This window comes from Miniopterus schreibersii (assembly GCF_964146895.1).
Source record: "Miniopterus schreibersii genome assembly, chromosome: 6".
Classification (NCBI taxonomy): domain Eukaryota; kingdom Metazoa; phylum Chordata; class Mammalia; order Chiroptera; family Miniopteridae; genus Miniopterus; species Miniopterus schreibersii.
Window position 1 is genome coordinate 36,507,392 of NC_138107.1, and position 23,735 is coordinate 36,531,126.

Below are 23,735 nucleotides of genomic sequence, written 5' to 3' on the forward strand. Positions count from 1 at the left end.
CCAGACCCTTTAGGGTTAACTCTCTCTTGGGAAGAAGTTTCTATTTAGAACATTCTGACTGCTTCATAAAGTTCATGCCAAGTTCATGATTTATTTACAAACATTAGTTTGCTCAGCAATCACACAATTTTACCCGTATGAAAGGCCATGTAATGTTTATACAACTGTATGTGTGTCAAAACTCACAAACTATTTACTAAAAATTAGAGTTAATTTTATTATGTGTAAATTATACCTTTATTAAAAAATAGGAAGTAAAACCATCCATCTAAAGCGGGGCTTCCCTTAAACATCCTCCACCAAAAGGTTTTTTTTAAATTGAATTTAATTGGGGTTACATTGGTCCATAAAATTATGTAAATTTCAAGTATACAATTCTAAATACATCATCTGCACATTGCATTGCGCACTCACCATCCAAAGTGTAGTCTACTTCCCTCACCATTTATCTCTCACTTACCCTCTTCCACCTGCCCCCACCGCCCCCTTCCTTCTGGTAATCACCATACTGTTATCTGTGTCCATGATCCACCAATAGGCTTTTATTCCTCACCTGATTTGTATCTTAAAAGCCACAGCATGGTAAATGGAACAGATTTTCAAGTCAGACTCTCCACCTCTTTTGATCTAAGTGGTTTGGGGAAGGTTATTTGGTCCCTGACCTCTCAAAATTCATTATCTATTAGATGAGAAGACATGAAAAACCCATTGCTGTTCGGGATAATGACTGCAATATCAGAGGCTAGTCTTAAAAAGACAGGAGAGAGGAGACAAGAACTTCAAGAGCAAACATTTGAATTGTTTCTTGAAGAATAAAAGAGGAATTTATCAAGCAAATAAGGAGGGAGGTCTTCTTGCAGAGAAAACCATATGTATAAATAGCCCAAAAGCAAAAAATAAAAATAAAACACTTATTTTAGCAACCAAGCAGGCCTGAGATGGGTGATATATACAAGGAAAGATGGCAGGAAATTACTGAAAATGTATAGGTTAGATCAGACTTCAGAGAGTCTGATAAGAATCATCTGTTGGTTAAAAAAGGAGATTCCTAGGCCCCACCCCAGATCTACTGAATCAAAATCCCTGTGGGTGGGACCCAACACTATGATCTCAAAGTGCTCCTGGTGATTCTCATGGGGAAGCCAGACTTGGAGACCACTGTATTGCAAGAAATGATGGAAACCTGGATTCAGGGAGCTGCACTGGTGATGGAAAAGATGGGCAGATATGAGAGTTACAAGAATAAAATCTATAGACTTGGTGACTGATAGGGACATAAGAGGTGAGAGTAGAAGTTCGGGATTATACCCAGATTTCTGGTTTGGCTGGTGGCATAGATCTGGAAGGAGATGATCAGGTAAATTTTTAAACATCTTGTGTATGAAGTACTTGTGGGACACCTGGGAGGAGGTATCCACTAGGCTCTCAGCTGCAGACGCATAGCAGTCTTTGGCAATCAAAATCTCATCAGAGCTTGAAGTCACAGGGAGAAGAGCACACGGAATGAGAGTAAAATGAGCAAGGGGTGGACCCTGGAGAACACTTATGGGAAGACTGGGAGAGAGGAATGGCATCAGAGCAGCCAGGAAGGACGGAAGAGAAAATGACATCACAGAGACCAAGAGAAGACAACTTTTCCAAAATGATGGGTGGGCAACAAGCACTATAGACGGAGCATCAACTGTCCTTTTGTTTTTAGTGAGGAAGCAATATGTCACAGAGTGGATGTGTGCTGGCTAAATGTGAAAGCTCCTAGCACCCGTGGATACCTCAGTCAGTGCCCCCTTCTCCACTCATAGCCTGGGCCCCGCCCCCTGAAAGTCGGGCCCTTTGATGTCTCTGAGGCCTTTTCTTCCTGACCTAGGGGTGTTCTCTAGGTTCCCAGTACGGACTCTCAGTCAGACCACCAGCACCTGAACCCTCCCTCCCTCATCTACCAGCTGAATAAACCTGAGCAAGTTACTTGGTCTCTCTGGCCTTACGGATGATAAAGTGGGGGTGGGGGGTTGCTGGGAGAAATAAATACTGTATGTACAGCATCTGATACAGAGCAAGAGCTCAGTAAGTGCTGGCAATAATCATTGTTATTGACAAGAGTCCAACCACTCTATTCTCCTCTCTTCCAAGAGAAGAGTTACACCAAATTAAAGAAAAATCACTGTCAATAATAAATCTTAAGGGAAGAGCTTAAGCTGAGAAATCAGAACATTTTATAATTTATTCAGGAGAGCAAATACATAGCAAATCTAACCCTGAATTTTGAATTATTTTGATGGGCAGCCAGCTTTTTTTTAATACATTAAAACACACACCTTGTTTTAAAGAAAATGTAAAGCAGACGTGATAAGTGATAAAATAACCCAAGGCCTTTAGAAACCTCTATTAATATGCAAACAACTATAATTAATTTTTCACAAGTGACCACTATGTCTATTAAAGCAACCTCCTTAAATATCTCTAATAAACCTTCTCTTTTTTTTGAAAGGCTGATATCTTTTAAAGCTCTTTAGAACCCAGGATTTCTACCAGTCCGCATGAACTTTCTTCTCCAATTAGTCTAAGTTGATCATCTCCTCCCACCCTAAAAAACTGATGAAATTTTTAATTTTTAGAACATCCAAATCCCTCGAAGTAATAAGAAAGAGCACTAGATTAAAGTAGGAGATAATCTTTATGGGGTGAGGACTTGGGAAGTCACGTGGAGCAGAGGGAGTGTGGCATAGGGGCAAGGAACAGGACCTGATGCAAGAACAATTGGACTCCAACTCTAGTTCAATGACTGTGAACCTGAAACTCTCTGAGCCACAATTTCCTCCTATGCAAAATGGGGCAATATTAAGATTACTCAAATCACGGAGTTGCTTTGAGAGGGCTCAAATTGAAAACTCTCTGTAGGAAGCTACTCCAACATTAACTCTGTTTGTACTTAAAAGTATTAAATATGTATTTTTTTCAAACTTTTGAAGCACACTGTGATTTACCTGTCATATCATGCAACTGTCCTGTCATTGTCTGCTTAATTGTATCCCACACTAGACTGGACAGGGGTTGTATCCGTTATCTCTACAGCCACAGAGGCTTGCACAGTGGATGCACCAAGCAAATGGCTGAGGGCTAGCAGACTGAATGAAGGTGACAAAGTATCCAGAAAATAAATTATTATTATTATGGTTACTGCTACTATATAAAAATAGACATTCAGAGCATCTCTAAACTGCCCTTTTGATTCAGGGTAAAATGAGCAACAGGTATTGATCAATATGGTTCTAAAAGATACACAGTCCCTGCTGGGGTAAAACAACAACTAGATGTTCTATAAAAATCCATGCCATTGTTTGGTCTTCTTAAGTATATTTTAAAATCCAAAGCTGAAGTACATTTTTAAATTCTTTTTTTCCATAGTGGTATAGAGTAGCAGATTATCAAAGAAATCAGGAATACTCCATTCCCTTGCTATTCCAAGTGTGGTCCATGCACCAGCAGAAAAGCAACTCCTGGACGCTTGCTAGCAGAATCTCAGGTCTCACTCCAGAAATCTGTATTTTAATATGATTCCCAAGTGATTTACAGATTAAAGTCTATGAAGAAGTGTTCTAGTCTGCTCAGAAACATGGGCCTACTTTATATAATATATAACCGAGTCATAAAAGCTTGGTTCATTTTTCCTAGAATCTGAGTAAACCAGCCACTTCTTTCTCTTCGAACATCTACGTCTATTTCACCTGCCATAAACACAAGCAAAACACAAGTCTGACAGACAACTAGAGACACTGGTAGCTTCGGGGGTATATTCAAGACATCAGAAAGTATATATGACACGTTATTCTCGAAAACTATTCATCTTCTTTTAGTAAGTTAGAACCAAGAGAGGAAAATCAACTCCTTTTTTTTTTTTACACTTGGCTACTAATCACTATATTGTTAAAAATACATTTGCCTTTACTGGCTACACAAAAATAACGGTTACTCACTGTCACGTTGTGCACTAAAAGCACCTCAAAGGCAAACCTCAGTCTTTTTCTGAGGGAGGCGGTCATGTCCTCCGTTGACTGTACATGTCATGCGGGCCCTTACTCTTCCATGTATCTCTACAACAATACCTAGTATGTCAGCCCTTTGTTAAAAGAAATTTTTAAAACAAAATGTAAATAACTGCTGTCAAGAAGAGTTTGAGAAAGATCTTATTTCTATGACAGAAATAAACTCAATAAGGCCTCTTCTAGGTTCTGATGTAAAATATGATGTTTAATGTATTCTCCAAGCCAAGTAAGAGCTTGGCCATCAGTGAGGTGCAAACGGCAGAAGTAGAGGAGAAAGAGTCTTCACATAACTCAATACAATGGGACAGGAAGCGACCTGAGATATACTCTAGGAAAAAACACAGATTCTGAAAGTGGTGGGTAAGTGAGAGTCTGATCACTTTCCTACTGAGTCAGGGCGCTGAGCAGGGACATTTCTTCCTTCACTCCCCAGGTACACAGGAAAAAAGATGATGGCTGAGCTTGGAAGGGCACCCAGGTGGGTGTCAGGAAAGGGCAGCTTTGGCAGAAGGTAGAGGTGGACCAGGCAGAAACTGGGTTACAAAATGAGGATGAGGTGAGAGCTGCCGGCAGACAGGAAGGAAGGGGGCCTTCGCCAGCAAGGCGCGGGTAACCGTCGGAGAGCCTGCGGGGACAGGCTGCTGAGAGCGGGCCAGCGCGGGGCTGGAGCAAGAGCGCGAGTGTTTATGTAACTCGGTTGTATAGCAGTCGCTGAAGAGCCTAAAACAATGAACGGAGGAGCTAAAATGCAGAGAAAAAAAGAATTTTAGTTCCAACTTTGCCTACACAGAGATTGTAATAAAGGTAGAAAATGAGAGAAATGATAGCATTTCCCATAGAGAGCAGATGAGTAAGGATGCATTCAGAGGCTGCAAAAGAGAAAAGACAGAAACACAGATGAGGTGAGTGAATTAATATATGATTCAAGCTGAAGACAGATTACCCTGGAGTTTAATTTGGGAAAGGAGGTGCTAGATGGATAATCCAGGACAAAACTGTTGACTCACTTGGAAAATGGGGATAACAGTGCCTTGGTCAAAGGAAAATGAGAATTAAATGTGATAATATATATAAAGCATTAGACACAGTGCCTGCATTCAGTAACGTTCACTGTTATCGCTGGGCAATGAAACAGTATTGGCTGGGTGAAGAGGGAGGCTGTCCTTGCTGCATGGAAAGGTCACTCACATCAGAAGGTTCAATCCCAGCTCCATTATGTTCCAGCTGTGTAGTTTTAAGTCTATTTCTTCATCACAGAGTAGTTAAATACGACCTACCTGTTAGGGATTCTATGAACATTACATAGGGTAAGGCGTACAAACTGCATACCACAGCCTTCTATAGTCCATGTGGTCCTACACTACCAGAAGCTCGATAAATAGCAGTGAGTTTCATCATGGGCAGATGATATCTAGTTCGTGGTTTTTAAAAAACGACAAGAGGAGAAGGGGGAGGAACAATAAAGATTAAACTCTGGGTGGTGAGCACAGAATGCAATCTACAGATGATGTATTGTAGAATTACACACTTGAAACTTGTATGTTATTAACCAATGCTGTCCCGATATATTTAACTTAAAAAAAAAGACATATTCATAAAAGCCAGTTCATAATGCCCAGGTAGGGGGAGATGTGGTATAAGAAGAGGTGGGGGGGGATATAAATATGTATTTGATAAACAAAAATAATGCCTCATATCCTGGGAGCCAATCAACTGATTTACCACTGAACACTGAATAAAGATAATTTCTAGAGGTGCTATCATTGAATTACATAATATGGTAAATTTGGTTTTTTTAAAATATATCTACTGATTTCAGAGAAAGGAAGGGAGAGGGAGAGAGAGATAGAAACATCCCTCTTAGTGCTTCCAAGGATCTTAAGGCTTTAAGAAAATGGAAATGGTGTTTCTCTCTAGCAAAGAAAGACTGAAGATACAATTGGAGTGTGTATGTGTGTTTCAGTGGTAACTTTGTTCAAAATCTTCTCTTGCTAACACTTCTATAAGCTGAATACCCACTGGATAAAACACTGTGCACCCTGAATTTATTATTCTTCTAATTAACAATAGTTTCTAGCTCTTGTATAGTGAAATTTGGCAAATACTTTCCTAATTCTCTTTCTTGAAGATCCTAGTTATTCCTTCATAGGGAGGTCAACTTCATCTTCTCAAGCTAAATGCCACTTTTTCTATCTTATATGTAAATTATATTATATATCCGTATATGAAGTATACACACATAAATTTATATAAATAAATATCACCTTTTAATTTAATCTCATCCAACAGCCTTTACAGTCCCTTTGAGCACTTCAGATGTCTTTCTTTAGCTTATCTCTGGCAGAATACTGACTTTGTTCAGATTTAGTATTATAAATAGTGATACTATGTAGATGAGATACTAATTAAGATAAAGTAAAATAGTCCTGGCTGGGTGGCTCGGCTGGAGCATCTTCCCATACACCAAATGTTTGTGGGTTCAATTCCCAGTCAGAGCACAAACCTAGATTGTGGGTTCAATCCCCGGTTGGGGCGCATACGGGAGGCAACCAATCAATGTTTCTCTCTCTCTCAAATCAATAAAAAACATATCCTAGGGCAAGAATTTTTTAAAAAGATAAAGTAAAATAAGAGAAGATACATAGATCAGAGAGCTGATTATTGCTTTCCTGCTTGGCTAGTGTGATGGGTAGACAAAATGACCTGTTTAGGACCATTTCCAATATAGTGTTCATCTGCAAGTTACTTAGCTTCTATGACTCTCAGGGACTTCCACACACATGGAAATAACACTGCCTGCCAGGCCTATCTCCCAGAGTTGTTGTGAAGTTCTTGGTAAAACTGGAAAGCAAAATACAAAGGCAAGGTTGTCTTCCTTGTTATCTGCTACTTTCTAGCCCCTTGGGGCTTTTTTTAAGGCAACAGCTACACATGCTCTCTATAAACTGAAAAACATAAAAGGATCAGCTGATTTACCACTGAACACTGAATAAAGATAACTTCTAGAGCTGCTATCATTTAATTACATAATATGTTAAATTTGTTTTTTGGGGGGCTTTTTAAAAATATGTCTTTGTTGATTTCAGAGAGAGGAAGGGAGAGGGAAAGAGAGAGATAGAAACATCAATGATGAGACAGTCATCAATCAGCTGCCTCCTGCACACCCCGACTGGGGATCAAGCCCGCAACCCAGGCTTGTGCCCTGACTGGGAATCAAACCGCGATCTCCTGGATCCTAGGTTAATGCTCAACCACTGAGCCACGACCGGCCAGGCAAATTTGTGTTTTTTTTAATTGATCTTTATTGTTGAAAGTATTACTGATGTCCCACTTTTTTCCCCACTGACCCCTTCTACTCCACCCCCCACCCCAGGCCTTCACCACACTATTGTCTGTGTCTTGGGTTGTAACTCATGGGTGGGAAGAGAGTAAACAAAGAGCTTAAATTCATTTTTGAATTGTGATAAATAAATAAAAAACACACACAAAATTTACCACCTTAGCCATTTTTAAGGGTGTAGTTCAACAGTGCGAAGTATATTCACACTGTTGTGCAACCAATTTCCAGAACTTTTTCTTCTTGCAAAACTGAAACTCTATACCCATTAAACAACTCCCCATCTCCTCCTCCCCACCAGGCCCTGGCAACCCCCAGTCTACTTTCTGCTTCTGTGAATTTGACTATTTTGGGACCTCATATAAGTGGAATTATCAGTAGTTGTCTTTTTGTGCCTGGCTTATTTCACTTAGCATAATGTCCTCAAGGTTCATTTATGTTGTAGCATGTGTCAGAATTTCCTTCCTTTTAAGGCTGAATAATATTCCATTGTATGTTTATACCATATTTTGTTTAGCTATCCATCCATCACTGGACATTTAGGTTACTTTCATCTCCTGGCTACCGTGAATAATGCTGCTATGAACATGAGCATGTAAAAATATATGGAATTCTTTAACACATATCTTGTGCCTAAGTTTTCATTTGAGAAACAAATAAAAATGAAAACAGAGAAGCTTACTCTTCTGACTACTCCAGTTTAAAATCACAAATGATATGTGGTCACATCTAACAGTGAGTAACTGATTCCTTCAGTGGATTAATGCATTTACATTTCAAATTCCAAGACTTATATTCTATTTAAAATATAATACAAATAAAATATCATATTGAGGTATTTGTTTAAGAATGACAATATTCCATGAAGAAAAATACATGACAAAAGTAAGATTTTTTAAATTAACTTTTTAGTTAAGGAACATACTCACACCAAAGCCATTTAGTTTCTTTTGTTTTCCCCGTATTCTAAGACCTACATATTTTTAGCAATTTTATAAAAATGTTAAGCCACACTTTCAAATTTAAATTAGAAATGCTCAGAGATAAAAGTGGCCGTAATTGGAACTCTTTTGCAATGATGTATGATGAAATTTTGCATTTTTATAGAAAAAATGTAAAGATTATGTTTCAACTATAGAAGCCATTGCTTCAGGAGATATTATAAAGATTCAATAAAGTGGCCTTACGAAATCATGTAGTTTCAAGCCTCTCACGGTACAGGTAGAAATATGAGACCCAAAGAATCATGAATAACTTGCTCAAGACCATATATTGCTATTACTTTTGACAAAATAGTTAACTCTTGGTTATTCAAGGGATATTCAGATAATTAAATGGATACAGTGCTGCAGCAGCACTAGGTGCTATAACAGTGTTATGTCAAAGCAGATGCTTAAATAAATGTAGCCCTTTGTTTTTCTAGTCCTGTACTTATTTCTTATGGAGCATATAAGAGAAAGTAAAAAACACTAAATATGAATCTGTTACTTTTACTATTTGGGCAGCACTGGTAACTGTTTTGGTGGAAAAGACTGTAATTATTGCATAGAATGAGGTTTTTGAATTATTGATCAATGTGTGTTCATCTGAAATTGCTTTATGTATTTAAAGAATTTTAAAAAGTTGCATCTATATCGAGAATTTTATAACTGAGTGAGACCTTAGAGATTACCTAATTCAACTCTCTCTATTTAGAGATGAAAAAAAGTCGAGGCTGGAAAAGCAAATGGACTTGCCCAAGCTCCCAAAGCTAATTAGCAGACGATTCAGGACTAAGGCCTAGATCATCTAAATCCCAGTCTAGTGTTCTTTCCATTCTCTATTCCATGCTGTCCTCCTCACTTCCACACACTTCACAATGCTACATAGGCAATGAAGAGGGAATAAGAGCTATGTCTGATTTTATATCTCTTGAAAGTCGCTGTTTTGTGCGAATAAATGATGTAATGGTTTTATTTCTTCATTAAATTTAGTCAACATCAATTGAATTTATGACTAACTTATGATCAAAATAATTTTAAAATGTTTTCTGTAATTTAGTGTGATCCAAAACCTTATTAGTGTTTAGCAACCAGAATATCTCACTACTTGAAATTGTGTTAGATTAAGAGGGTCATCTTTTCAATACATATGAAATCAACATGTGTGACTCCCTAGTGTTGGGGAGAATAATACAAAGTGAAAAGGTAAATAATAATGGTTTAAACAATTCAAGACAATAAAATCACAGAGAGAATGGGGCGAGGAAGTACATGGGTACTTGCTAAAGGAAATGGGATCACATAAAGCAATGAAGGTTCCAGGGTACCATGGCCAACAAAGGCTTTATAAAGAAGGGAAACTGTGCTGGGTTCTGGTAAAAAAACAAACAAACCACCTATAGAGATAGACTGGGGAAGTGTAGTTGGACACGCATAGATTTTACTCAAGGGTGAGCCATCCAAGTTGGCTAGAGCTGCAGGTCTGTGGGCAGGGAAATACTGACTGACGAGGTTAGAAAGAAAATTTGGGGACTAATTTTGAAAGGCATATATTTCCTCCCTTCTCTTTTCTAAAAGTCCAAACCCATGTGATTTTTAAAAAAATTCTAATATTCTCATTTCAAGGGAAAATAAAACAATAGCACTTTGACTTATTGAGGAGAAATGTCCTGATAACGAAAAGAAGAAAAAAAAGAATCATCCAAAATGAGATAAGACAAGTTCTATTACATAACTCTTTTCTATGTGCTAATATATGTTTAATTCAAAATAAATGACTCAAAATAATAAATGACTGAAATCCAAAATAATATTTATGTTAATAATAAATCATTCACCAATGTCAATCTCATATGACTTGAGAAAAAAATAAAGCAAATTGAGGTTTTAAAGATGACCAACTTCTTTGTGGCTCTTAAGATCACAAAAGCATTGTCTGATACAATAATCTGTGCAATTATTAAAACCTTTCTCCTTAAGTCAAAGAAACCAACTGTACAAAACTATATCCTGATGCCAGTTTTAGAATCTGCATTGTTTTACCCTCATGGAATTCCATCTGTGATAGGATTTCTGCTATATGCTGCTGGGGCAATGAACAAGAGCATCAGCCATTAAGGTCCAGGAGTCTGCCACCAAAAACCAGACTTACGTGAATGAAAAAACACCAAAACCAACCAAACTAGCAAACAAACAAACAAAACACCAGGAAACCCTTAAGTGGCATGGACCTCTTAAAAGCTTCGGGGAGGTTATCAGAGAAGGATAACTCTAGAACCTCATGGAAAACACTGACCAAGGGAGATCCCATGTTAGGAACTGGAAATGCTACACTTATTTGTCTTTAATGAACTGCCTAGAACTTGGAATGCCTTTTCTGGAGAAACATTAAAAATGGTGACTGGGTTCCCAGACTAATCCAAACAAACAAACAAAAAACCTATTTTAGACAATAATGTGAATAAAAATGTCTATATTAACTGTCATAAATAATAATTATAATGTAAATATACTATACAATGTTTAAGATGCACGCTTCCTGGGGCCTACCAATCTCTGGGACAGACCTGCTTCAGGCCAGCTTATTCGAGCTGAGTTAAAGGTCCCCTCCCACAAGCCCCCAGTTTCTACAAACCAGGTGACTCACTGGCCCTTGAGCACACTACCAGTTTCCACATTAATTCTACATGATGAAATGTATTCTCAAACAGAGCTTTAACATTCTTGTCGCAAGTGAAGATTGCAGTACAGGTAGAAGTAGAGATGAGAAGAGTGGAGAAGGGCTTTTCTGACCTTCCCTAGGCCCCAGCCAGGCCTGAGTGACAGATCACACTGCCCTCAGACCACAGTCTTGACCCTCTAGACTCTGAAAGCTGCATGAGAGCAATGATCAAGTGTTCTCAGTCCCTCCTCAGAGCCCAGTCCTGTGCCTGCACATGGCAAGTCATGTGGAAAGAATAAATGACTATTTAAGCCTAGTTTCCAAACTTCACCATCATTCTTCCTGTACCATTCATCTCCCTCTCCCTTCCATCCCCTCCAAAGTGAATTTAAAGACCCAGCAAGGCTGGCCTTTTATGCTTTAACTCCAACTCCCAAGTAGACACAAATTTTTCACAAAATGTTGGGTACTATATCTGCGAACAGAGAGCAATGCCAAACACACACACACACACACACACGTACATATTTACTCCACGAACAGTGGCTGTTTAAAAACATGGGATCAAAAAGAAATGGTGGCTCAGGAGACATTTGGCGTTATTGTGGGAACTTGGCTATTAACTCTCTAGATGTTTTTATGCTAAATGTCAGTTACACAAAAGGTTACTACTAATAAGCATTTATTAAAATAATAAATGAACCAATGAATGATGTAGATAATTTGGGTATTTATAGATTGGGGAATATTTAGATTCATCAGCTTACATCTCTTGATTAAATATTCACTCTGAATCTAGGATACCAGCCCTAATAATTTTAATATATTCAAAAACTAAAAGAATAGAAGAAAAATAAACACAATGACATCAGAGTACCTGCATACTCTTGTACCACCAACTGGTACAAAGTCCCACATCAATCTATACTTTCCTATACTGTATAATATAAACCAAGATTAGTTTACTTGTTAAAAATATCTAAAAATATTAAATAGGGAAGTGAGAAAAGTTCTTGTTATTTTTCTAAAAGTACAGCTCTTTCAAAGTTTCAATTCAGTGTTCAAAGTGCTTAGTAATATAGTGAAGGTAACATTTTCTGTATTAATACACTATGGGCTATATGCTGTATTTGCTAGATATGTACTGTTAAAAAGCCCAGTTTTTATACATTGCTTTGGAGATGTTTTATTAAATAGCACTATTTGACAAAATAGCTCAAAATAGCACTTTTGCAGAAACTGTCTGCCCTAGGACAAAAATATCTCGGATCATCAAGTATGTTCTACAAATCTGTAACTATTCCTGTTATAAACAGTCCAAAGTAGATATAGGTTACTTACACTAAGGTAGAAAGCTCAGTTCAGAGAAATATTCAATGTAGTAATAAAACAGAAAGACAGAAGCATATAACTACAGTTCTGGGGATGAAAGCAGGCAAGGGCACAATGTCGCTCATTTCTTGCTCTCCCTGAATGATTTGTATCCTTTCACGACAGTCACCACTATTTCTCAAGACCATCTTTCTCTCCACCCATTTTTTATTTTCCTTTCCCAACATCTGACTCATCAACCTTCTCTTCAACCTTGTCTATTAGGTTAGTCTTCTACTCTGCAACTCCTTCACCCAGATTTTCATAAAATTATAGTGAGGAGAGATCTTCTGGGAATTGGATCGGTGTTAATGAGTCCAAAGAAAAGGTACCTAGAGAGCATGGAAAGGAGGGGATGAGGCAGTGAAAGGAAATGGGACACCATAGGCTTCAGGTTTATTCTGCCTGAATCTGAAGAATTCTCCTCCTTACACAGCAGCAAGGCAGAACAGGCTATATCCCACTAAGCCTCTAGGTTAGTTAAGAAATACCATCTACCTACACTAGGTAGCTGATTACAGAAAGCAAGGAAGCAGTCTCAGGTTTCGTAAGTGGATAGCCAGGCCACCTTTCCTCCAACCTGCTAGTGAGAGGTCACTTGTGTCCCAGTGGCTGCTCTCACTTCTCAGTCTTAGCCCACAATATTATATCAGTTTATGCCTTCACACACGAGTAGCAAGCTTTCACATAAGGCAACTGCATAAAATTTCCTACTTCATTTGTGATTTTTTTTACATAAACATCATTAGAAAGGAATGAACTATTACACAAAGTTATATTCTGTCTTTGCTCTCAATTCTCTCTGAGACTCCAGAGGTGGGAAGGGACTGACAGACAGGAATGAGAACTCCTGGGTGTGGCTCTGGCTATATAGAGATGGGAGGACCTTCACGATGTCTGAACTCTAAAGTATGCAAAGTGCAATTACCTGCCAAAGAGCTTGCCTGATGTTCGACTCTGCACAATTGTGTAATGGGAAACCGTGATGCAATGTTTAAATAACCAAAATCACTTCAGAGATGAAGGGAAGGGTACATCTTTCCCAGCTTGTGTAGGTAGAGCGTAACTTCAGTGTAACAATACACAGAAGACTTAAAAAAGAAAAACTCCATTAAAATCCGTCTTTTAACCATTTTCAATTGCCATGGCTAATGAAATAGCTTACTTCTCAGTGTCAAACTTGAGAGCTTCTGAAAACAAACACACTTTTCTAAAGAAGTCAAAGCCACACCAATGTCAAAGAATTGTTTCTCACCCAGAAACAATTCCAGCAACACATTTTCTCTACAGCATATATCCTATGCATTGCACTGTATTCATGCTGTAACCACTATCCTGTTTACTCTAACAACAAACAAAACCTACAGGAATAAATTTTCATTTCTAAGGAGGCAGAGTTATAATATGGAATGTTAATTCCCTCCCCTGCTGGGATGCATTGCATTACGGCAAAAGGACTAAAAAACTGAAATCATAAGATCATTTCTAAAATTTTGTTAACCTAATTTTTTATTTCAAAACTTTGAAATGCCTTAAAGCCAAAGGCAACTGAAACTAGTGGATAAAATAAATGGTGAAATATAAAAATGACATCACAACTGCTTCTGCTAGAAGAGCTGCACGTAGGAACCAACTGACCGTGGTGCCAAGTAAACTGAAACAACTAAAGAGAAAAGTTTGCTGATTTAAGAAAACTGTACATATGTAGGGTTGTAGGACAACCTCTAGGTGCTGCTGTAGAGACCCCCTTCCTAGGGACGTGTCTTTCCCGGTGTTCCAGCATCCCATCCCCCTGACTGCACTGCACTGCGCAAAGACAATACAGACGAGCATTTCGAACGCATTTGCTGTCGAAAAGCCTCCGAAACTAACATTCCTCAAGGCTCGAGGAGCCAAACAATGGCTTTTTACTATTCTTTCCGAATTATAGATGAATGAGCTAGACAAAATATTAGCCGGTTAGCAGGCTGTGCCCAAGCAACCAGGAGGCCGAAGACGCAAAAAGACAGCTGCCATTTGGAGTGGTCCGCGCCACCAGCCCTCTCTCCACTCGGAATGCTGCTAAGTGTTAAAACCGATCCTGTGCATAACTGAGAGCCGCGGCGAGATCCGGAGATGCGGGCTCCCGGCGCAGGGCGGCTCCTGCGACGAGCTCCCGGCGGCTCGGGCTCCTGATGCGTCAGCTCCTGCAGCCGAGAGGCTGAGAGGCGGCTCGGAGGGACCCGTGCGAGCGCCGCGGGGAGGGGGAGGCCTGAGCGTGCCCGTCAGAGTAACCGGGGCCCCACCGCGGTCCCCGAGCCCCGCCACCTCTCCGATCCACAGCGCCCCAGCAGCCGCAGGGCCGGGCGGGGCCGGGGGCGCCAGCGGCGTTACCTGTGATGGACCAGGTCCAGCGGTAGAACTCCACCGTGTCGTTGAGCGCCGTGGACACCGCGCTCAGCACGCTGCCCTGCTCCGAGCCCAGGAGCCCCATCGCGGCGGTCAGGGGAGCCGGCGGCGGCGGGAGGCGAAAGCGGAGACCCCGCGGGAGGGTAGACGCGGGAGGCGGCGGCCGAGGGAGCGAGCGGCAGCCGGGGTCGCCTCCTAACGGCGGCGGCGCGGCGGCGTCTTCTCCTGCTCGGGGCGCCGCGGCGGCGGGGGTGCGGCGGCGGCGACCAGCGCGGCGGAGGGGCCGGGACCGTCAGGGCTCAGCAGCAGCAGGAGGAGGAGCTCCCGCCGTGAGCGCCGAGCGCTGCGCCCTTCTGTCGCCTCCTGCCGCCGCCGCTCCAATCTCCTTGCTGGCGTCACGTGGGGGGGAGGGGGGCGGAGGGGCCGGCGCACCCCTCCTCCCGCCCGCGCCCCAACTCTTGCGAAGGGATGCTGCGGTCGGGGGGCGGCGGCAGCCGGCTCGGCGCACGCGTGCGGCCCCGCCCCGTCCCCCTCGGCCCTCCCCTTTCCGGGGTCGCGTCGGAACGAGACACCCGAGGCTCCCCCCACCCCGCCCCTCCTCCCTCCAGGGCACCGAGCCGGGCGGGGAAGCGAGCCGCCTTCCCACGGGTGACCTTGCATCCGCCCCGGCTACATCTTGGGAAACGCGGCGGGGAAGGAAGAATGGGCGTTCTGCGCAGGAGGGGGGAGGAGGCTGGCTGGCGACCGGCTGGGTCCTCACCTGTCACTCGCCGCGGCATCCCTTGCGCTCTGGCTCCTTCGGAACCCCGTCTGCACGCGCTTGCCTCCCAGACCAGGGGGATGCACAAGTTATCCCTCTGAATTCGTGAAGCTCCGGGCATGGGGTCTACTCAGTAACAAATTAACGAATCTGGTGGGAAATCCGTGTGTGCGGAGGGAGGGACGTCTTGAGTTAAATACGCGGACTGCGGGCTGAGGCCCGTGCCCCGAACCCCCTTGTGGTCCAAGGGTCACCTGTACTTTGAATGAAGGCTTGCACGTGTTCTGTGGAGCCTTTTCACATGCACGGAATACTCAAAGAGATACAACTGTGCTACATTCGGCCATTAGGAATTCGGAGAAGAGCGAGGACCGACGGGGCCTGCCTTATAGTTAGAGAAGTCAGCTTGCACCTGCAGGAATCTAAAAGGGTAATTGCTCAGGAGACAAAGGGCAACCCAGGCAAAAGAGGAAAAAAGTATTTTTTTTTATTTTAAAAAGTTGTGTAGGTAAGAAGGTGGGAGGCAACGTGATAATCTACCCTTGAAAAGTAGCAAAAATACACTGCGCACAGTTAATAATTTGATAGTTTCTGACATCAAACAAGATCTTTGAGAAGAGTCCAATAATCTTTTCACCCACTTGTTATTTAAACCTGTCACCTACTTTTTGTTTACCTTTTCTCTAATTGTTGGTTTAGGGAGCTCCACTTAAAGGCCACTGAGTCAAGTGTGTGATTGCTTCTAGTTCTTTCGACACTATTAAAATAACGTGAATATTTCCTCTTATACTCGTTTGATTTTCCAATTGACCCAGTTATATATTGTTGGACTTTATTTTATATTGGAAGCAACCTAGAGGACAAGAACTATTTCTGGTTCCTCATTGAGGACCTAACTCAGTGCTATAAATAATAATGAATATTTATGATGATGTCAAAATTATAACCCCTTTTTTTAATAACATAGTAAAGACTGTTACAAGTGGCAAGAGCTTTAGGGAGAGAAGAGATAATTAAAAGTAACTGATTTGTTGTGTCATTTAAGCAACCACAGTTTTCAGTAAATGCTCTAATCTTGAAATTAACCAAACAGAATATAGTTTATCTAATATATTTACCAGATTAAAGTATTTTGGATTGAAATTATAGTTTCTCAAGTCTCAACTCCAAGTTATGTGTATCAGATTCTAGTAGCTATATTTTAAAAATCCAAACAAGTCTTTGAAGCTGGAGAGTTGATAAAGATCAATGATCTATTCATGTACTTTGATGATCTAGCAAAGTTCAGATTAATTTGAATTTTATGTAGAAAATTGATTACTACATCTATTTTGTGAAATACTGGATTTTTTTATGAAGAAGAGATCCCCACCTTCCCCACATACAGAACTTCAGCATCTTGTTTAATAAATATGAAATTGTTAAAACAGGTTCAGATATTTCATTTCCCCAGCTTCTTTTATAGTGGAAGCCAACCTAAGTCCCACTATTCACTAGGGGGCGCCTGTCACATATAAGAAAAAGCTAGACAAGTAACGAGGAATGTAAGTCAGGAGTGGCATGCACACCTTCACACTCTATCTGGAAGAGTAGTATGTTTATTAGCATTTATGAGATATCCAAATATAATCTAAGAACTAGAGCCCTAGAACTTACCTTCTCTGGAACCCTGTTACCTAGCCCGGAGACTAATAGTCTAGTACTCAATTCGCAAGTGATTTACAAATACCAAAGCCTACCTAGTCTGTTTGTGCAAAAGGAAGGACACCTACATGTCCACTCACCTGGAGTGACAGCCATCTAACCAAGACACTGTGACAAAACAAAATCAAATACAAGCATCCATAGTATCTACGAAACTATTTTTTTGCATTCATTTGGTATTTATTTACAGTCTTCATTTCCCCAGTTGTGCAGCTTAAACTGCCATTGTCATTTAATCAATTCTAAGATGCACAATTTTTTCCACATATAAATATCCCTGAAATTGAAATACTATTGACCCAATCAATATCAACTGCGATGTAAATGTATGAAAATCTCCTTTAGACACTTTCTCTAAGATAAGCAAGTACCAGCGTCGTAGCATCAGCCAACAAAAGCTGAAGTTCTGAACAAGGGAGAGCAAACCACACTGATGACAGCAGTGTGAAGTTGTCAGGCAAACACTGCAGGTGTGCAGAGCTTATGCTAAAATCAGGAGCTTTACACCTCACGACGTGTATCCAAGGAACTGAAAATGGTAGTGCTGCTTCTATTTAAGCAATAAACCTTGAATTGGTGGTTTAGTCAGTATCAAATAAGGAATTTAACCTTTAAATAAGTCAGTGTTGTATCAATTGTATTTCAAAGTTCACCAAATCTATATATTCTCATTTTATCCATATCATGGTTAAATATTAACAACTCGTGCTGGGCCATAGCTGCTCTTCATTGGCCCACTTTTATTTGCCTTCACTGTCACTGTTGCTGTCACCAACACTGTCACAGGCCAATGCAGTTAGGTGTCCCAGGGCTTCCTTTTGTTCCTGGCTGATTGTAAAGTCAACCGTTACTCTCTGGGTGAGGCCCTCACAAGTAGGTAAGCCAAAGGCACTCACCAGCTTCACTAACTATCTCAATGGCCTGGGCAGGGCTGTTGGATCCTTTTGCTCTGTTCATAAAGTCATTCAGCACCTCGTTTCTTCTTATGCTTCCTGAAAAGCACCATTTCCCAGGCTTCCTGGATTCTCCCATTTCTTAAGAAGAGGGGAACTATACAGTTCAGGGTGTTGGCCAACCAGGAGCAAGCAGTCTGTCTGGCATCCTGACTTTCATAAATAAACTTGGTATCTTCAGCACAGTCAGCAAATGCCACCTGAAGCTCTGGTGGATGCTGATTCCTTGCCATGAGCATCAGAATCTCTTCTATCAGGTCACTGCAAAAAACGTGACCATATTCTTTACTATCTTTCCAGATTTAAGGAGTCAATTCTAGCCTGTTGGTCACATCCAATGCTTGGAGAAGATCTATACTCTTTGGGAATGGGGAAGGAAAACTTGAAGGTATCAGGTCGTTATGCCATTTCAAGGGGACATCAATTTGTCCCATTAGACAAAGCAAATTGAAGAATTCGTAATAATAGAAATTATGCCAATGGGTGGGTCCAACGAATTTCCAGTTGTCTCCAGTGTTTAAAAAGCCATGTACTTGGTAAGCAAGTTCTAGATCTTTGAGAGAGGAGCAAACTCTCACAACTGATTGAAAAAACTTATCATCATCTGGGTCCTGCGGGGAAAATTTATCTCCCATTAATTCATTCATGATATCATAGATCATGAGGGATGATCCCTTTGCAGGGCTTTCATGTCGATAAAACAGCTGAATAATGTAGTGGTGTGTTGTTGTAAGTGAGGGCTCTATTTCAATGGCTTTCGTTTCACGTAAGGTCTGCAAAAGCTGCAGTTTCCCAAGTGCATAAAATCTTCTAAGGTACTTCAGAATGGTGTTAAAAGTCTGTAGATTTGGTTTCACCTTCTGCATGACCACTGGTTTCAGGAGCTCCAATGCAGCATTCTACTTTTTGTCAAATTTCTCCTTCATCGTGGCTGTCGCTTCCAGCAGTGAACTGGAGGTGTACACATCGACATGGAGCCTTCGTGCAATAATTCGGCGTGCAAGCTTAAGGCCTGCCCAGGAGCTCGGTGCTTCAGCCCTGGGATCCCAGTGCACCAGGAACGTGGTCTTTCTTTGGCATTAAAGCAAATGTTCTCTCGGTGGAGAACCCATGGAGTTGCTGGGAGAGCGTTCTTTGTGCTCCCCAAGTAACTCCAAACTGATGACCAGCATTCTCCTTAGATTTCTTGGTATTTTCCTCTGTGGCCTTTTCCAGCTCTTCTGATTTTTCACTTTGTTGAAAGGGATAATCGGCTGAGGGCTTCCGGTCACCGCAGTAACACAATAAATCCAAGAGATTATCAGATGTTTCCAGAGATGCAGTGGCTCCTGCTTGCAGGAGCTGATAAACGTGTCCACCGAAGTTTGGGCTTTTTTTAGGTTTGAGTCGGTCCTTCAGAGAGGCTTCGCTTCCATCGCCACTCAGGCATCAAACAAGGTATAGGCACCTGGGGTTCAGCTACGTCCCTCTGAAAATGCTTGGGTTGTAAACTAATAACAAACTGCTGCATTCTCTCCGGACGTTATTGCCAATAAAAATGGCATTTTGTCCGCAGTAGGTCATATAGATTTTAAGAGCAACTAGGAAGACAGTATGTTATAACGGAAAGCACTCCAGACCAGGAATCAGGAGGCCTCCATTCTGTTTTTCATCCCACAGGAGGATGTCGGCCTGAGGCAAGGATCACCTTGAAATGCGTAGGAGGCAGCTGTGGAATCCCCATTAACCGCGGATGCCGGAGCCTGAAGAACCGCCACTTATCCCCCCTTAAAGACCACAAAGGGGATATTTTTGGTCTGGTCTCCGAACTACATGAGAACAGGTTTTTCGTTTTGGAGTGACCACTGCCTCAATCCCTGTTGCATCAGCCCCTTCAGCCTTCAGGGGGACTGCTCCTCCAGAGTAAAGCCTGCAACCGAGGGCCTGTCCACGCGGACTTGCCCGGCCACCCCTGGGCCGCAGAACAAGCCTGCAGCCACCCTCAGCCCGCAGCCACCCGCAGCCCGCAGCCCCCCTCAGCCCTCAGCCCCCCTCAGCCTGCAGCCACCCTCAGCCCCCAGTGCACCCTCAGCCCACAGCCACCCTCAGCCCGCAGCCACCCGCAGCCCGCAGCCCCCCTCAGCCCGCAGCCCCCCTCAGCCTGCAGCCACCCTCAGCCCGCAGCCCCCCTCAGCCCTCAGCCCCCCTCAGCCTGCAGCCACCCTCAGCCCCCAGTGCACCCTCAGCCCACAGCCACCCTCAGCCCGCAGCCACCCGCAGCCCGCAGCCACCCTTTGGCGTCTTCCTTTTGAGGACAGAGTTCTTTATTGTGGATTGACTGTAAGTAAGAGACAGTTACCTACAAAAACCAAGGGAGAGGATATGATTAAAATAGAAAATAATTTTATATAAAATAGCAAAAAAAAATTAAAAATGCAAATGCCTTATAGCCCCATTGAGTTAACAGCATAAATCAAACTATGAATGTTTTCCTAGTGTTTCCATCTTTCCTTGTCAATCTTGTCAGCAACCTGTGCCTTCAAAGAAGAATGAACCTAGGGATCTGTTGGATTAGGGGTGAAAAGAAGTGGTTGATAAAAGTAAATAATAAGATGAAATTTTTAAAAAGCTGTAGAAAGACCCTAAATGTATGTACGAATGTATGTATAATGAGTGATGTAGGATAAATAAGGATAAGACTTATTTATGAAGGAAAGCAACATATTTTGAGCACATTTTACCAGACTGTAATGAGCAGGTTGCTTATTTCACTGACAGGATTTTCCACTGGCATTTTGTCCGCAGTAGGTCATATAGATTTTAAGAGCAACTAGCAAGACAGTCTGTTATCATGGAAAGCGCTCCGGACCAGGATTCAGGAGGCCTCCGTTCTGCGCTTTATCTCTGGCCCTGAGGTGTGTGGGCATGGGCAAGTCATTAGTGTCTTTATGGCTCTCCTTATCTGATAAAAGAAGATAATGCATTCAATATCTCCATATGATTGTTGTGTGGGTCGAATGAGAGGAGAGATATGAAAGCATATGTAAAGAATGGTGTTTTTACTACTGAGATTGTGCATTACCAATACATTTATTCAAAGAGGATAGGTTTTTCATTGGAAATTTATTTAAAAGATATTATGAAATATCTCTCATCATTAATAATTCAATTAAGTAACCATGTGTAATGTTCTAAAATTTACTTTGTATGTACAAAAAGGAAATAACCATTGCTAACTATTTCTTTCCATGGAAAAATTTAAAGCACTCTAGGGAGCCTATTGTTTATTCCCATGTTGAAAAAAAACCCTCCCCCGGTACCAAGATAATTTAAAAGGATTATACAGATTTAGCCACCACAAATATAATTTAGATAACTTAGAATTTCTAATTGTTTTTATTGTTCTTGAAAAGAATAATGAGCTATATTCTCTAATCTTCAATTAGATATCACATTAACACTAGACTTTCTTTAGGATTTTTATCTGTCCCCTCATGACAAACACTTCTCCCTGTACCATGTTTTCCATTCAGTCATTTCATAGCAGGCAAGAGAACTATACAGTTCCTCTCACAAGTGGGCTTAAAAGGAGATGATAAGAGGTGTTGCACAGCAGTTGTCAGCTTCCCACAGGTAGCAGATGTGAACAACAGTCCTCAAAGGGAGATTTGATCTGTGCTGGCACTGAGGAGAAAAATGCAAGCAGCTACTCACATTTTGAAAGAAATAACTGGGAAAGAAAAGAGAGATGACCTTAGAGGAGGATTTGTTCCTAGACTGTAAGAGTTATTTAGGGGTAGAGATCGTATTGTATTCATCTTTATCTCCACAGTACTAAGAACAATGCCTGGAAATGAGTAGATGTTCGATGTAGATGGCAAATGGATGGAAGGATGGATGGATGGATGGATGGATGGATGGATGGATGGATGGATGGATGGATGGATGGATAAGTAGATACAATGGGTTTATCTACAAAATATAGCCTAAAGCATGTCAAAATCTCTTTCAGGCCTGTTAACTTGGCAGGACTGAGGGTGGGAGTGGGTGTAACCACCAGGCACCTATCTACACACATGCACGTCTGGCATCCTATCTCTTGTCCTATCACTGATAGCCACTTTCCTGATAATCACTGGACAAAAATAACTAAGCCAAAGCACCATGAAGGTTGTTGTTTACAATGTACTGAGCTTTACTAATTTACTAGCTAAGAAATAGTAGATTATAGAGTGTGATGAATATTGATAAAAATCTCTATTTACTATCATTGAAACATGAGAACCTTAGTTAAATTTTTGTAGCATTACAGATGTATAGGAGCAGACATTTCCTCTGAGTAGGGAAATGGGAGTTAAAAAGTAAAGCTGGATAAAAACAAAGTCAAAAGGAATAAGTAGGCAAAAAACAAAACATTGTGACTACAGAGCAACCAGAACCAGTCAATGATTGCCTGAAATGTATAAATTTGGAAATATTCTTTATATGACCTGACTGATATGAATGTTAAAGCAACTGTTCTCCTTGATATCACGCAGCAGAAATGGATGTATCCTATAACTGCAAGTGAGCAGTAAGAAAAGATTATGTCACCATCCCAGTATATTAGTATTTCCAACTTAGTGTTTCCTAGATCACAGACTTTAAATGCTTATATAATGAGAATATATGAACGGAAGTAGCTTACATCAGAAGTAGCAAAACAAAATTTCCCCAGCTTCCATAAAAATAATGTAAATGAGTGACATCTTTGTATCTTTTTACACAAATGCTCACCAATAGATGTAGAAGGAATGATAAGAGGCAAAAACCCATGATTTTTCAATCACCATAGCAATTGATTCTGGCTAGAATTACCGATGAAAACTAAACTTACTGGCTGAGACATTGTTGAGGAACAGGATATTCACAGAATCTGAAACGTCCCTCCACAGATCCCATTAATTACAAAGGGGAAAAGGAAATTTTACAATGGAAAATTGGCAGGTACTATCTTAACAGAATGATCAGGTTAACACGACCAATAACGAGACAAACTGATGTCATGTGCCTCCTGAAGTGAGGCGAGCAGAAAGTTACTACATAGCTCGTCTTCACAAGGCTTTCAGGGAAACCCTTCGGCTGAGTCAAAAACTGAAGTGCTAGTGAAAGTTTGGGGAGTCAGTTTCAGCACAATGTATTGACCGCAAGTATATCTGGGAGATTCTGTGTCCTCTTAGAAAAATGGCATTTATATGAAAATAGTTCTCAGCTGCTTGAGGAGCAGTAGCGTAACATATTTGCTTGGGGTCCATAGCAAAAGTTTCCGTGGGGCTCTATGGCCAATTCAAACATCCCTGTTCTTATGAAGGCCGGAATCAGTGCCCTGCTTCCAGTGCTCATCCTTCAGCTCCACCATCAAGGGCTCACTGATGATGTCCTTCCCGGTGCCGCTGAAAAAGACACCTTTCAACCAACAAACATAACCTAGGCCAGAGCTTCTCACGCTTTAATGTGCACAGAAAGTCCTACGGAGCTTGTTAAATTGCAGATTCCAATTCCATCTGGCACGATGGGTAAGA

The 23,735-nt window shown here is 41.3% G+C and overlaps 1 protein-coding gene and 1 pseudogene across 2 annotated transcripts in view; both read right to left on the reverse strand.

Annotated features, from left to right (window-relative positions):
* Positions 1-15,253, reverse strand: part of ELOVL4 (ELOVL fatty acid elongase 4) — a 32,380-nt gene extending 17,127 nt beyond the window's left edge. Inside the window, exon 1 of the mRNA XM_081140581.1 lies at positions 14,764-15,253. Coding sequence (XP_080996707.1) covers positions 14,764-14,863 — 100 coding nt within the window. The 5' untranslated portion in view covers positions 14,864-15,253. The remainder of the gene's footprint in view (positions 1-14,763) is intronic.
* Positions 15,254-17,982: 2,729 nt separating this feature from the next.
* LOC308558726 (small ribosomal subunit protein mS39-like) lies at positions 17,983-20,968 on the reverse strand (annotated as a pseudogene). Its single transcript has 4 exons — positions 20,916-20,968; positions 20,008-20,104; positions 19,853-19,952; positions 17,983-19,747 (listed from the first exon to the last, which is right to left on the reverse strand). The product of its transcript is annotated as a small ribosomal subunit protein mS39-like (transcript).
* Positions 20,969-23,735: the final 2,767 nt, after the last annotated feature.